The sequence below is a fragment of the Aristolochia californica genome, unplaced genomic scaffold, assembly GCF_029961685.1.
Source record: "Aristolochia californica isolate CCGP_79_NKW_82.1479 unplaced genomic scaffold, dmAriCali1.0.hap1 SCAF_3, whole genome shotgun sequence".
In the NCBI taxonomy this organism is placed as follows: domain Eukaryota; kingdom Viridiplantae; phylum Streptophyta; class Magnoliopsida; order Piperales; family Aristolochiaceae; genus Aristolochia; species Aristolochia californica.
In genome coordinates this window covers 10,626,344-10,638,427 of record NW_027181992.1, presented here as the reverse complement: position 1 = coordinate 10,638,427, position 12,084 = coordinate 10,626,344, and the positions used below count along the sequence as shown (strand labels likewise).

At 38.3% G+C, this 12,084-nt stretch overlaps 1 protein-coding gene across 1 annotated transcript; it reads right to left on the bottom strand.

Moving 5' to 3' along the window:
* Positions 1 to 3,037: 3,037 nt before the first annotated feature.
* On the bottom strand, positions 3,038 to 10,566 carry LOC137959497 (auxin-binding protein T92). The gene is made up of 5 exons (XM_068806859.1): positions 10,391 to 10,566; positions 4,963 to 5,069; positions 4,433 to 4,636; positions 3,713 to 3,780; positions 3,038 to 3,412 (listed from the first exon to the last, which is right to left on the bottom strand). The coding sequence occupies exons 1-5, from the start codon at positions 10,467 to 10,469 to the stop codon at positions 3,310 to 3,312; spliced, it is 561 nt and encodes a 186-aa protein (XP_068662960.1). The 5' UTR covers positions 10,470 to 10,566; the 3' UTR covers positions 3,038 to 3,309.
* Between the last annotated feature and the right edge of the window lie 1,518 nt (positions 10,567 to 12,084).

The following is a 12,084-nucleotide window of genomic DNA, read 5'->3' as shown; positions in this document are numbered from 1 at the left end:
AGATATTGAACATCACATTCCCCTCAAAGAAGGTACTCAACCCATCAATGTTCGGCCCTATAGATATGCATATTTTCAAAAAGCAGAGATCGAAAAAAAGGTCTAAGCGATGCTCAACATGGGAGTCATTCAACCTAGCACCAATCCATTCTCATCTCCTGATTTGTTGGTGAAGAAGAAAGATGGCACTTGGCGATCCTGCACAAACTATTGAGCACTAAACGCAACCACCATCAAAGACCGATTTCCCATCCCTACAGTAGATGATATGCTAGATGAATTGTATGAGGCAACATATTTCACCAAACTAGAGTTGCGAGTTGGATATCATCAGGTATGAGTACATGCTCCTGATATTCCAAAAAGCTGCCTTTAGAACCCATAATGGCCATTTTGAGTATCTAGTTATGCCTTTTGGTTTATGCAACGCCCCTTCCACCTTCTAAGCCATTATGAATTCAATATTTCACCCTCATCTTCGCAAGTTCATACTAGTATTTTCTTATGATATTCTTGTTTATAGTCCTACCTGACAATTATATATAAAACATGTTAGAACCACATTAGATATCCTGAGACAACATCAATTTTTCATCAAAGCAAGCAAGTGTGATTTTGGAAACAGGAACTGGAGTATTTAGGCTATATTGTGACGCATCAAGGGGTAAAGGTAGACAAAAAAAAAAATTGAGGCCATGGTAGCTTGGCCACAACTTGCTAATATTACCGACTTGCACAGATTTTTAAGTTTGACAGGTTATTACTAAAACTTTGTTTGGGACTATGGACTTTTGGCTTGCCTCCTTACCAATCTCCTAAAAAAAGGAAGCTTTCGGTGGACTAAAGAAGCAGCAGATGCATTCAAGCTACTCAAGCAACCCATGACAACTACCCCGACTTTAGCCATGCTAAATTTTAATGACTCTTTTATTGTAGAAATTGATGCTTCATGTGACGGAATCGGTGAAGTCCTTACTCAGCGGGGCCAGCCAATTGTGTTTATGAGTTGCGCTTTGGGAATTAGTAAACGAGCATGGTCCATCTATGCCAAGGAAATGCTCGCGATTGTGGATGCAATTCGGATCAGCGACCTTATATTTTGGGCAACAAATTCCTCATTTGAACCGATCACAAGAGTCTCAAATACTTTCTGGATCAACATGTGGCAACTCCCGAGCAACAAAAGTGGGTAGCAAAACTTTTGGGCTACAACTACGAAATTTTTTACCGGCCAGGACGTGAAAATTCAGCAGTTGTTGCACTCTCTCACTACCCTGACAACCCTCTCCCTAATCCTTTGTTTGTCTCACAGGTTACTCTTTGGGATGATATGAGAAGGGCAACACAAGATGATCTGTATATGCAGCAAGTGAGCCGCCAATCAACCACGGATCCCACCGGTCCATATTCAATACAAAATAATCTATGTTTCTATAAAAAGAGTATAGTTGTTCCACAAGCTATCCGCAACCAGCTGATAAAAGAATTTCATGACAACAAAATGGCAGGGCATTTTGAAGTATCAAGGACATTCAAAAGGCTAGCTCAACAATTTTATTGGCTATCCATGTACCGGTCTGTCCAAGACTATATTACGCAATGTGAAGTTTGTCAAAGAACCAAAACTGAAACTCTAGCCCCAATGAGATACTTCAATCACTTCCCATTCCCTGTCAAGTGTGGGATGATATCAGTTTGGATTTTATTGAACGACTTCCATCCTCCCACGACAAAGATAGTCTTTTGGTGGTCGTAGATAGACTCAGTAAGTATGCTCATTTTGTTGCTTTATCTCATCCGTTTTCTGCAAAGATTGTAGTTGAACAATTTGTAGAACACGTCCTCAAACTCCATGGCATGCCGAAATCAATCATTAGTGATCGTGACCCCATCTTTATCAACAAATTCTGGCAAAAGTTCTTCACTACGTCAGGAACCAAGTTGAAATTGAGCTCCGCCAACCACCCGCAGACCGATGAACAAACAGAAGTTGTGAACCGCTGTGTTGAACAATACCTCTATTGTTTCATCCATCAATGGCCACGAAAATGGTATAGTTATTTACCTTGGGCAGAATTCTAATATAACACCACCTACCACAGTTCAATGGGGATGACACCTTTCCAAACCTTGTATGGGTAGCTTCCTCCTTCCATTCCGCTTTATTTTGATGGGTTATCTCGGGTTAAAGAAGTTGATCAGAGCCTCTTACATCCATATCGCTAACAAACTGCCTTCAAACGAGTTCATCAGAAACTTTCCAGCAAGTTCTACAACCCTTATCTAATCGAGAAGAAGATTGGCAATGTTGCTTACAAACTACAATAATCAGCAAGCGCAAAGATTCACCCTGTTTTTCTTGTCTCTCTCTCTCTTGAAGAAATATGTTGGGGGTCCTTCACAAGTTACCTTAGAGATCCCACCTATTACTGATGAAGGTGTATCTTCCATAGAACCAAAAAAAATCCTAGATACACGTGAGATTAAACAAGGCAATAAATTTATTAAAGAAAGCTAAGTGAAGTGGAAACAATTACCTATTAAAGATGCTACATGGGAGGACTCACCATTGCTGCATAATCAGTTTCTTTATTTGGCCTTTGAGGTCAAGGATCCAATTGGCAAAGGTAGTATTGGAGAAGATTTGAATGAATCCCTAAGAATCCCAAGTTTTTAGCTTGAGATAGACCAAGTCTAAACCAGTTTTTTATTTTCTGCCATTGTTTTGTCTCATTCAAAATTGTTACAACTCATTTCCTTGAGTTTAGGCTTACTAGTTTCCTAAGTTGAAACTGATATGTTAAACTTTACTCCATTTATTGAAATGTTAGCAATGAATAAAACAAATATAATTTTCTTACAAATAATTGTGATTTATCTTTCACCTAAAGAAAATGAGTATTCCTCAGAGTTGTTTCTGCTGCTTGATCAGGACCTATCACTAACATGGATAGGGAAGGTCAGCAACTACAATAGTAGTGCTTGTCCATGTGACAGCTCCAGTGTGTTAATGGTATTCAATGCTTTGAAGTTTCACTTTTGACGGGTAATGGGGAAGCTCGTCATTGTCTTATTTAGAGCCCTTGAATATCTGTAGGAGTTCAACGCTATCTAACAGCAATTCTGTAAGGAAGAGTTTAAAGGTAAATCCAGGACGTTACCACCGGAACCGATTGGCATTAACTTCGAAAGTTGAAATCAGTAGAACAATTTGCTTCGCATGCGGCAGCAAGATCTCAACAGCAACTTCCAACAACTTTCAGGGAGAAAAGTGGCTGCAACTGGAGAAGACTGTTGCATTAAAAAAATTCATAACTCATCCTTAGAAACGTGGTAACATTCTTTATCCCAGTAGTAGGGGAACTTCAACTTTGCCGCAGTATGAGGCATTGACCAGTCATCGTATATGAATCTGTTCACATACAACATGTTTCAGATCAGTAACAGTACCACAGTCAGGCAAGCATTTGCATGAGTCTCAGTGCAACGCAACTAGGCAGACCATTAAACTGAGAGAAAGCTTGATGATATAGAATGTTCAATGTAAGTACATGAAAGTCTGTGTCTTTCGTATAAACTCAACTCAACATTGCGGTTACTGGTCAACAGACTTCTCAAAACGAAATAAGCACGAGGATGTTAGCACTGCTTAAAGTAACTTTATAGTTGAAATGAGCAAGCGCAGGGAAAAACAACTAAAATGGATACTAACACTTTGATAGGTGGACGAGATATTACAACAAGCATCTGTAAGTCCTCATTTATACCTGTATTCCAGATCTGCGTAACAAAATCAGACAGAAATTAATGAAATAGACAGGTGCACTAGTGAGAAGAAATAGATACAAAAAGGAACTTCAATCTATTTTTAAAAAATACAAATTGTAAAAAATTTATAAAATTAAAATATAAAAAACTTATAACATACGAAAAGATTATGAAGCAAATGTAACCAAATTGGGAAAAAGCAGTTCGAATTAAAAGAGTAACAAGTTCATATGATATTTAAAAGGTCAAAGGAAAAACAGTTAAAGGGATTAGAATCACATCACCAACAACAGGAGTTCTTGATAATAGTAACAAGATAAGTGTAAGGGATCTTTGAAATGTTAGGGGAAAAGCAGTTAGAGAGATCATTTATGGTTAATGGGCTAAAACAATTAAACATTAACTGCAGATTTTTGTCACTGTTTTTTCTAAGTTCATAACAAAGAGAGCTGAATATTTATATACCATGCCTAATAGCTCATGAAATTTTCCACTGCTCACTCCTACGAGTCTAGGACTTTCCGGCCACAACTCTCTATATTTTGTCAATAAACATTGAGTAACATAAGGCCCTATCCATCAACCAAGAGCTTTCCACATCAAAACAAAGAGAAAGTAAGCTGCAAGCTCCAACAAAAACTTCAGCTTAAAGGCCAGAAAATACCTGATGAGCATCATTGATTGGGATATGAAAAGTGCTATTTTGAGAAATAGCATATTCGTGCGGAGTTCCTGGATGTTTGAGACCTGGGCTTGAGGCCAAGTAAAGAGTACCACTTCCTTTTAGCACAATAAAGACCTCCTCACATGAGTGTCTATGAATTGGGGTTCGTGTACCAGGAGCAAATGTCTGAAGCCATACCTCAATCTGAAATTTTTAGTTGAAATTAGCCAAATATCATGCAAAGGACCCAAGAATATCAAATAAAAGCTCAGTCACACAGCTACACCCTGCCTTTGTTCATTGGCTTTAGAGCACAAAATGCGAAAAATAGTGGAGACATCTCTCCGAAGTGTTCATACAGACTTTTTGGTTTAAGGTTCCACATGCCATGGATGGTTCCTTTTTTTTTTTTTTTATTTAATAGCAACAAGGAACACCTAAGACCCAACTTTTGCCTGCACCATAAATCATCAAATAGGATACTGGAGAAATTTCAATATACAGAGCACAAAAAAAAACAAAAGACTAACCTCCTTCATTCCATGCAAAACTGCACCAGTGACAGTAATATGAGATAGACCTTCTCTGCCAAAGTTACTTTGTGGGAGATTATTAATGTTCCTCACCAGTGGCAGGCCTAGAACAACATGGACATCTCAGAAACCGAGAAATAGTTCACATCCAATATTTAAATTTACCAAGGTCTAAGTGAATAAAACCTTAAGTATTCACCACAAATATAGAGTCACGGAAACTAAGTAATCAAAGCCACGCACTAGATTATCAAAACCAAAACAAATCTGGCAAAAGCTTTTCCATATAAAAGAAAAATTATACCTGATAGTTTAAAAGTTTGGCCATTTTCATAGCTGGAAGAGCATGTAGAAAGTTTAAGACTATCCACAACGTGTAAATCTAAAATGTGAATTAAAACTAAATGACAACCGGGCTTTTAGAAATGGCTGCATATATGAGCTTAGTTGAAAAGCATGTATGAGAGAGTCTTACATGATTATCATAAAAGAAGTCTCATAGAACATGAATTATTATGGTAGAATCTAAGAGGAGTCTAATGGAAAGAGGTCTCACGAAAGAGTCTCAGTTAAAGGTGTTTTAGTTATGTTAGTCTTCTGTTTATGTTCAGTTGTTTAATTGTTCTAGGACTTATCTTTTAGTGTTTGACTTTGTGTGTAATTGGGACAAGGGTAGTTCAATTGTAATTGGATTCTACCGGTTTCCTCTATTATAATTAGAGATTAATTATACTCAAATTACAACAAATCAATGTAAGTATTTCACTTTTCCAGAAATTCAACATGGTATCAGAGCAGGTTTTGTGAGTTGACTCGGTCAACCCACAAAGACTATGTTTTTTCTTCCAATCTATATCTCCTTATTAGTTTAGTTTAATTAATGTTTTTTATTACGATGTCCTTTTGTATGTTTTTTATTGTTTCTTCTCTCAAAGTTCTTCGTCCTTGATATTGCCCTAGGCAAATCTTCTTCCATTGCTTCCTCTTGGCCATATTTTTCACTACTGTAGAGAGCAAAGGTCCTTTCATCTTCCAAACTACTATCAGTCTCTCCTCCAATAAGCCTTCACCATTAGAGAAGGAGACTCTATAACCTCTCTTTCTCGACTACCTGAAGAACCGATGTGAGATTGTAGTCTACCTATGCTTCGGATTCGGCTTTCTTCTACTCTTTGTTTGATGTTCGCAATATTTGTTGCATCCTTCCGTCCTGCAATTGTTGCAGCCCCCTATTCCCATTCCTTTCTCAATTACCTATAGTCGTTTGGACAAAAGCAACCAGATGTACATGACAAGCAATTTCAAGACATCAAAGACCCCAAAGACGAGAGGTTCAAAACGAGGTTCATGGATTTCATTCACGGCATGATGTTGGTTCTAGTCTTCGATGTCTAAGTTACTAGCCTCCATGCCATATCCGTGCCACTAGAGGGTCCATAAACAGAGGTGGATTGCAAGTTTTAGAAAGGATGCTGCAAATTTTGACAGAGGGAAATAGGAGGCTGCAAAGAGAGCTGTTAGAACTTCGGGCGCCAAAGAGGTCCCTGCATATCTACATGCAAGTTCCCACAACTACTTCGGTCGTCCCTCCAACTGCCTTTTGCAAAGAATCTTTCTTCAATTAGGGCGCAAAGGGAAGCTGATGAACAACATCTGATGATGCTTAGTTAAATTTTGTCTTCTGAAGCACGAGAAGTTCCCAGTCATTGTGTTCTAGGATTAGGAAGAATAACCTAGCTGGTGCAGCAGCAATGGAGTACAACAACAACAATTGAGACCAAAAGATTATATCCTTCTCCTTATCCTATTTGGATTACAATTTATTCGTCTCAGTTTTGGCATCGACTTGAATTCCAGGTCATCTGTTTCACCTGCCCTCGGACTTGCAATTTGAGTCCTCACTGCAAGGGAGCATTAACAGTGGTTGCTGTCTTCAGAAATAGCAGGCTAAGTGATCGTCCTTCTGCTTATGTTCCTAGTTCCTAGTTCCTCGTTCCTTCTGCCCACGCCATGTAAATTTGTGCAGCGAAGGTAGGCTAGAGGCATCATGGTGAAGTGTTTTTTATAAGAAGTTGGTGGAAAGCATGAGCTGCTGGAACACATGAGATGCAATTCCCGCAGCACGTGTGCCAGCAGTCACACCACATGAAGGGCTTCAACTATGTGAGATACACCTGTTATTCATTCTTTGAACTCTGCACCTATGTAGTCTTTATTGACAGCAGATACTGGAACTTGCCTTGCTAGAAGAACTCAACCTCATTCTGGAGTTGCTTGTTCTAGCTTGTTTGTGTCAACTTACAGCAGCATATGGAATCTGTCATTGCAAGATGATCAGAGTCCACAGCCATGCATCAATTAATATTGGTCCAGTATTGGCTGGAGTCCTTTACGAGCTCTTTGACATTGCTGTCAAGATTAAAAATTTGAGAGCAGTAAAAGCTTTTCGATGGCTCTTCAATTCAAGGTGTTAGGAAAACACGCAACCTTCAGAAATACAAAGAAGAAACTCTTCTCTTTGCTTTGGATGCTGAAGCTGGTGTTGCTGTTGTAGCTGAGATTTTACATGACTCTGATTGGGAGAACCTGAACAGCTGGTATCATTCATGGCAGACACGTCCTCCAGGTTCCTTAATCTTCTGGTATGATTCCAAGTTTTTTTTTTTTTTTTTTGGAGGCATCTCTGTTTTCCAGGACATCTCTTGGTGGGTTTCTAATTCTACTCTTTGGTCAAACAATTCCTGGTTTGCTTTTGAGTCTAGTGTTTGAATTCTAGTTTGCTTTTGTTGGTGCAGTTAGTAGACATGGGAATTTCTTTTCAAATTGAATTAGGATTACTGCTATTGCTTCAGCTAGTTCCAGGCCTTGAAATATGTTTCCTACTCAAAACTAGAATTGTGCATGAAGTTCGTAAACATTTAAGTCCTTAGTTTTTTTCTGCATTGATGAATCTGAAGTTTCCACAGTTCTCACTTGCATAATGTTGTCCCTCTGCTGGACAAACATGCCGGATAGGTTGTTTTGAAAACATAATCCATGAGTCATATCCCTGCATAGTATCTTCTTGTTGCCATCATGTGTTCTCATACCCATCTCTAATAAAATTACCATTTTTGGTTTGAGGGGAGATTGCACAAGACAATTTGGCTTAGGGTCTCTTCTCACGTGTTGGCTTGCACAACATCGGTTGTGTATTTGTTGCATCGTCAACTCCAAAAAATTGTGTTCACCCCCCAAAAACCCCCTTCAAGTGATACTTGGTCAAATTGGTTTGTTAAGTTATTTCTGTTCTACCGTTATAGTCTCCCTTACTTTTTATTTTTTTAAAAAGGTTACATTCTAGTTATGTTGGGAAGTATTTTTTTTTTTTTTTGATGAAGAGATATGTTTGGAAGTATGAGTGTTACATAGTTGTCTCTTTCTGGTTAAAGTTGTTTTCCTCTAGTACTTCTTCAATTTACCATCTTGTGATTTTTTCACTTCAAAGCAATGCCTAAACCTACTACCTAAAAAGTCTAGAAGTGTGCCCAACATCCAGCTTGGGTTAAGTTTTTTATTCTTCACTCAAGAGGTGATTTGTGTTTGAGCTACTCTTAAAAAAGTGAGTAGTTTCTTTATTGTGCCCTAAAGTTTAGTCGTTTTCCGCCTCTCAAATTGAGCGGACTATGTTTTAGACTATGACATTTTTGACTGGTGTATGGAGATTTGTCGTATGGCTAAGAGTGATTTTTTTTCTCCCATATTGTGTTTTGTCCAAGGTGGGTCTCTATGTCCCTTTTATCTTCAACTTGAGGGAGAGAAGTAGAAAAAGTACAAGAAAAAAATATTTTATTCCACATGTTGTGGTAATTTTTATGTGACCAAAATATTCAAGAAAAGGGGAGAAAAAAAATGAAGATTTTCCATATATGAAAAAATTATAGCCAATGAAGATCAAAGACCAAGATTGCTAACCAATTTTTTTTTTTTCATTGCAAACTAAATTTATAAACTCCAGCTTGAGGGGGAGTATTGAAGAGTATATATGGGAGAGTCTTACATGACTCTCACAGAAAGAAATCTCACAAAGCAAAAATTAGTATGGTAGAGTCTACAAGGAGTCTTCACATAAGAGTTTCAATTAAAGGTGTTTTAGTTATGCTACTCTTCTATTTATATTCATTTATTTAATTGTTCTAGGACTTATCGTTTAGTGTTTGACTTAGTATGTAACTAAGACAAGGGTAATTTAATTGTAATTGGATTCTACTTGTTTCCTCTATTATAAATAGAGACTCATTGTACTAAAATTACAACAAGTCGGTGAAGTATTTCTTTTCAACCATAAAATTAAATGAAAAAAAAATCCACCCACACAAGAGATGGATAAGTGGAAAAACGAAATTTTTCCTTCATTTCTCTTTTAAGGCCTTTGTCCTACCTAAAGTATCAGTCCTCCAGCCTCTCAAAACTCCTTTTTTTATTAACCAACAACACTAAAGCTTTGTTGGCACTAAATAAAAGGTTATTCAATCCACTAGTGCAACTGAAGGAATTACCTCTTCTGAACCAGAACTAGAAAGAGCTCATAACCACTTCAGTTGAGCAGCTCTCCTCAACTGAAGGCGCACCTACTGTCACTATCAGTCTAGTCTCCCTTAGGTCCAGTTTCGATCTCCAACCCTCTTTCCCATGCATTTCTTAGGGCTTTTAGGTATGCCATGTCGCATTCCAGATTATCTAGATGCTTACGCTGGATGGAATGCCCTTAGCAGTTCTGGCCCTTATACAAGTTGGAATTCGTCGTTTCTTCTTGATCGTAACAATCACTTCAAGCAGTGGAAACAACAAAAGATGTGCTCCAAGTCCTTGGGCAGTTGAACAGAATCCAACCACACCAGAATGGATGGTACAAAGTGCTCCAGCTTTTCATACTTTTGGAGAACTTCCAGCTATCAAGGAGACGAAAAGCTATGTGAAGATATTTCTAGCCCCATAGCACAAATCTCACATATTTGGAACTGTATGCTTCACAGTCCCAGTATAAAAGAAAAGTGAAGGACGAAGGACAGATTGGAAAAAACTAAAACAAACATCAAACAGAGGCACTCTCTTTATACAAACTAAAGGAAAAAGCAAATAAAAGCAAGACTGATAAGCGGCTCTGGAACATGTTATGTTGGGATGAAAGTTGGCATTGACCATTTATCATCTTGTTTATTAATAGCTTTTTCCGAAGGCAAAAGATACAAAATCTATACTAAAATAATTTGTTATCCTCTGAACCAAGTGTCCACAATGAGGCCATGACCTAATTAAGTATAAAACCATAAAGCATAACAAGTAGTTTCTTAAAACAATGCTCAACCTTAGAACAAGAGAAAAAATTAAAACGACAAAGAAGAGGGGATTCTTTTAGGAGGAGAAAAAGAACCGGCGAACAAACCTTTGGTGGAACAAAGGGAAGCGTCGGCAGTCATCCAGCAGAAAAGAGAAATGAGGAATAAAATCCAAGCCTTAGCCATTTTAGCTCATCTCATTTTGGCGCTCCCATTTGCTGCTCGAGTTATAATTTTCGTTCTGCTTTTACTCGAAACATCTAGGCCTTCGAGAGTGCGGAAGGAGGAGGACCATGGGCAAAGAGGTTTTGGGTTCGGATGCGGTATTGAAGATTGGTTTATTCGAACAGCGATACGATGCCGGCTCCGGATCCGGAGATTACCCATTTATAAGGTGGATCTGACTCCGTAGGCCGAGTCAATTTGAGTCACCGTTTAAACTCGGACCGAGCCTTACTGATTCTGAGTCGCGGGTTGAAGATTGTTTGGTTGGATTACTTTTCTTGGTGTAACATTCTCAATATCATTTTAATCAAATCCAACGAGTCTTTGGCAAGACACTCATTTTATACTAAAATTTGTTAGTATAACATAAATCAGTCCATATGAAAGTTAAAAGTGAATTATGGCTAGACATAATAATGATTCTCGCAAAAATTTTAAGTGTTATCGTCTTGGTTTTTCGAGTTTCAAGTTTCCTACTCCCATCCAAGTCTTGGTCCACACGCACACCCTCATTGACCCCTCATTTTGTCACCAATTTGTCCCTCTTAACCTCCTTTGCTACCTCTAAATTTTACCATAGTCCAACCCTTCGGATTGATGCTCCTCTCTTTTAAATCCTTCTAAAAATCGCCATTCCACGATAACTTAGGGCCAAATGTAGATTACTTTCTCAAGACAAACTCCTATAGAACCAACAAACTACAAACATGCTCCTCCTCTTCCCCATTGGCACCAAGCTATGCAAATTGAGTTCAGTGCTTCTACTAAAAATAACACATACCAACTAGTAACTTGATTGCTAGACATGCATATAATAAACTTTGAATGGTTCTCTAGGACCAAGTACCATGTTGTTGATAGAAGCCTTGACGAGTTCAAGGAAAGACTAGCAGCTTCCTGATATCGATAATGATCAAACTTTTGGTCATACAATTTGCTCTCAAACCTTCCAACTCATTCTCTCCCTTGCATTACATTATAATTGGTCTTTACATCAATTTGTCATCAATAATGTGTTCATTCATAGGCATTCAAAAGAACAAGTCTTTGTGTCAATCCCCCAAAGTTGAAGGTTTATCTATTGGATTTAAGATCCCATGATGAAGGATGTGAAGTAATAAGTCAAAGGTAATTGATAGACTGAAGAGAAGAAATAAGAGAAGGAAGATGAGAGGAAGAAGAAGGGAAAAAGAGTGAGTGAGAGAGAGAGAGAGATGGACAACTAGAGTGTTTGAGAAGGGGGTGGGGGGGGGGGGGGGGGCGGGGGGGGGGGGGGGAGGATTAGGGTTTGAGTCATGTCCCAAATCCTCCCCCTCACATGTATTTATAATAATTGATATATAAAGAATTACATCAACACCCTTTGCCTTAAGAAGGGAAGAAAATGAGACAAAGATAAAGGATGATTCACATGATTGTCACTACTTATAAATTCTATCTTCTAACACTCCACCTCAAGCTAGGGGAGAGAAAACATCATAGATACCCAGCTTCCCGTATATAGTGGTCTGGATCTTGGATGTGACTAGTTTTGTAAATATGTCTGCCATTTGTGCTTGAGATGAAACATGTTTGA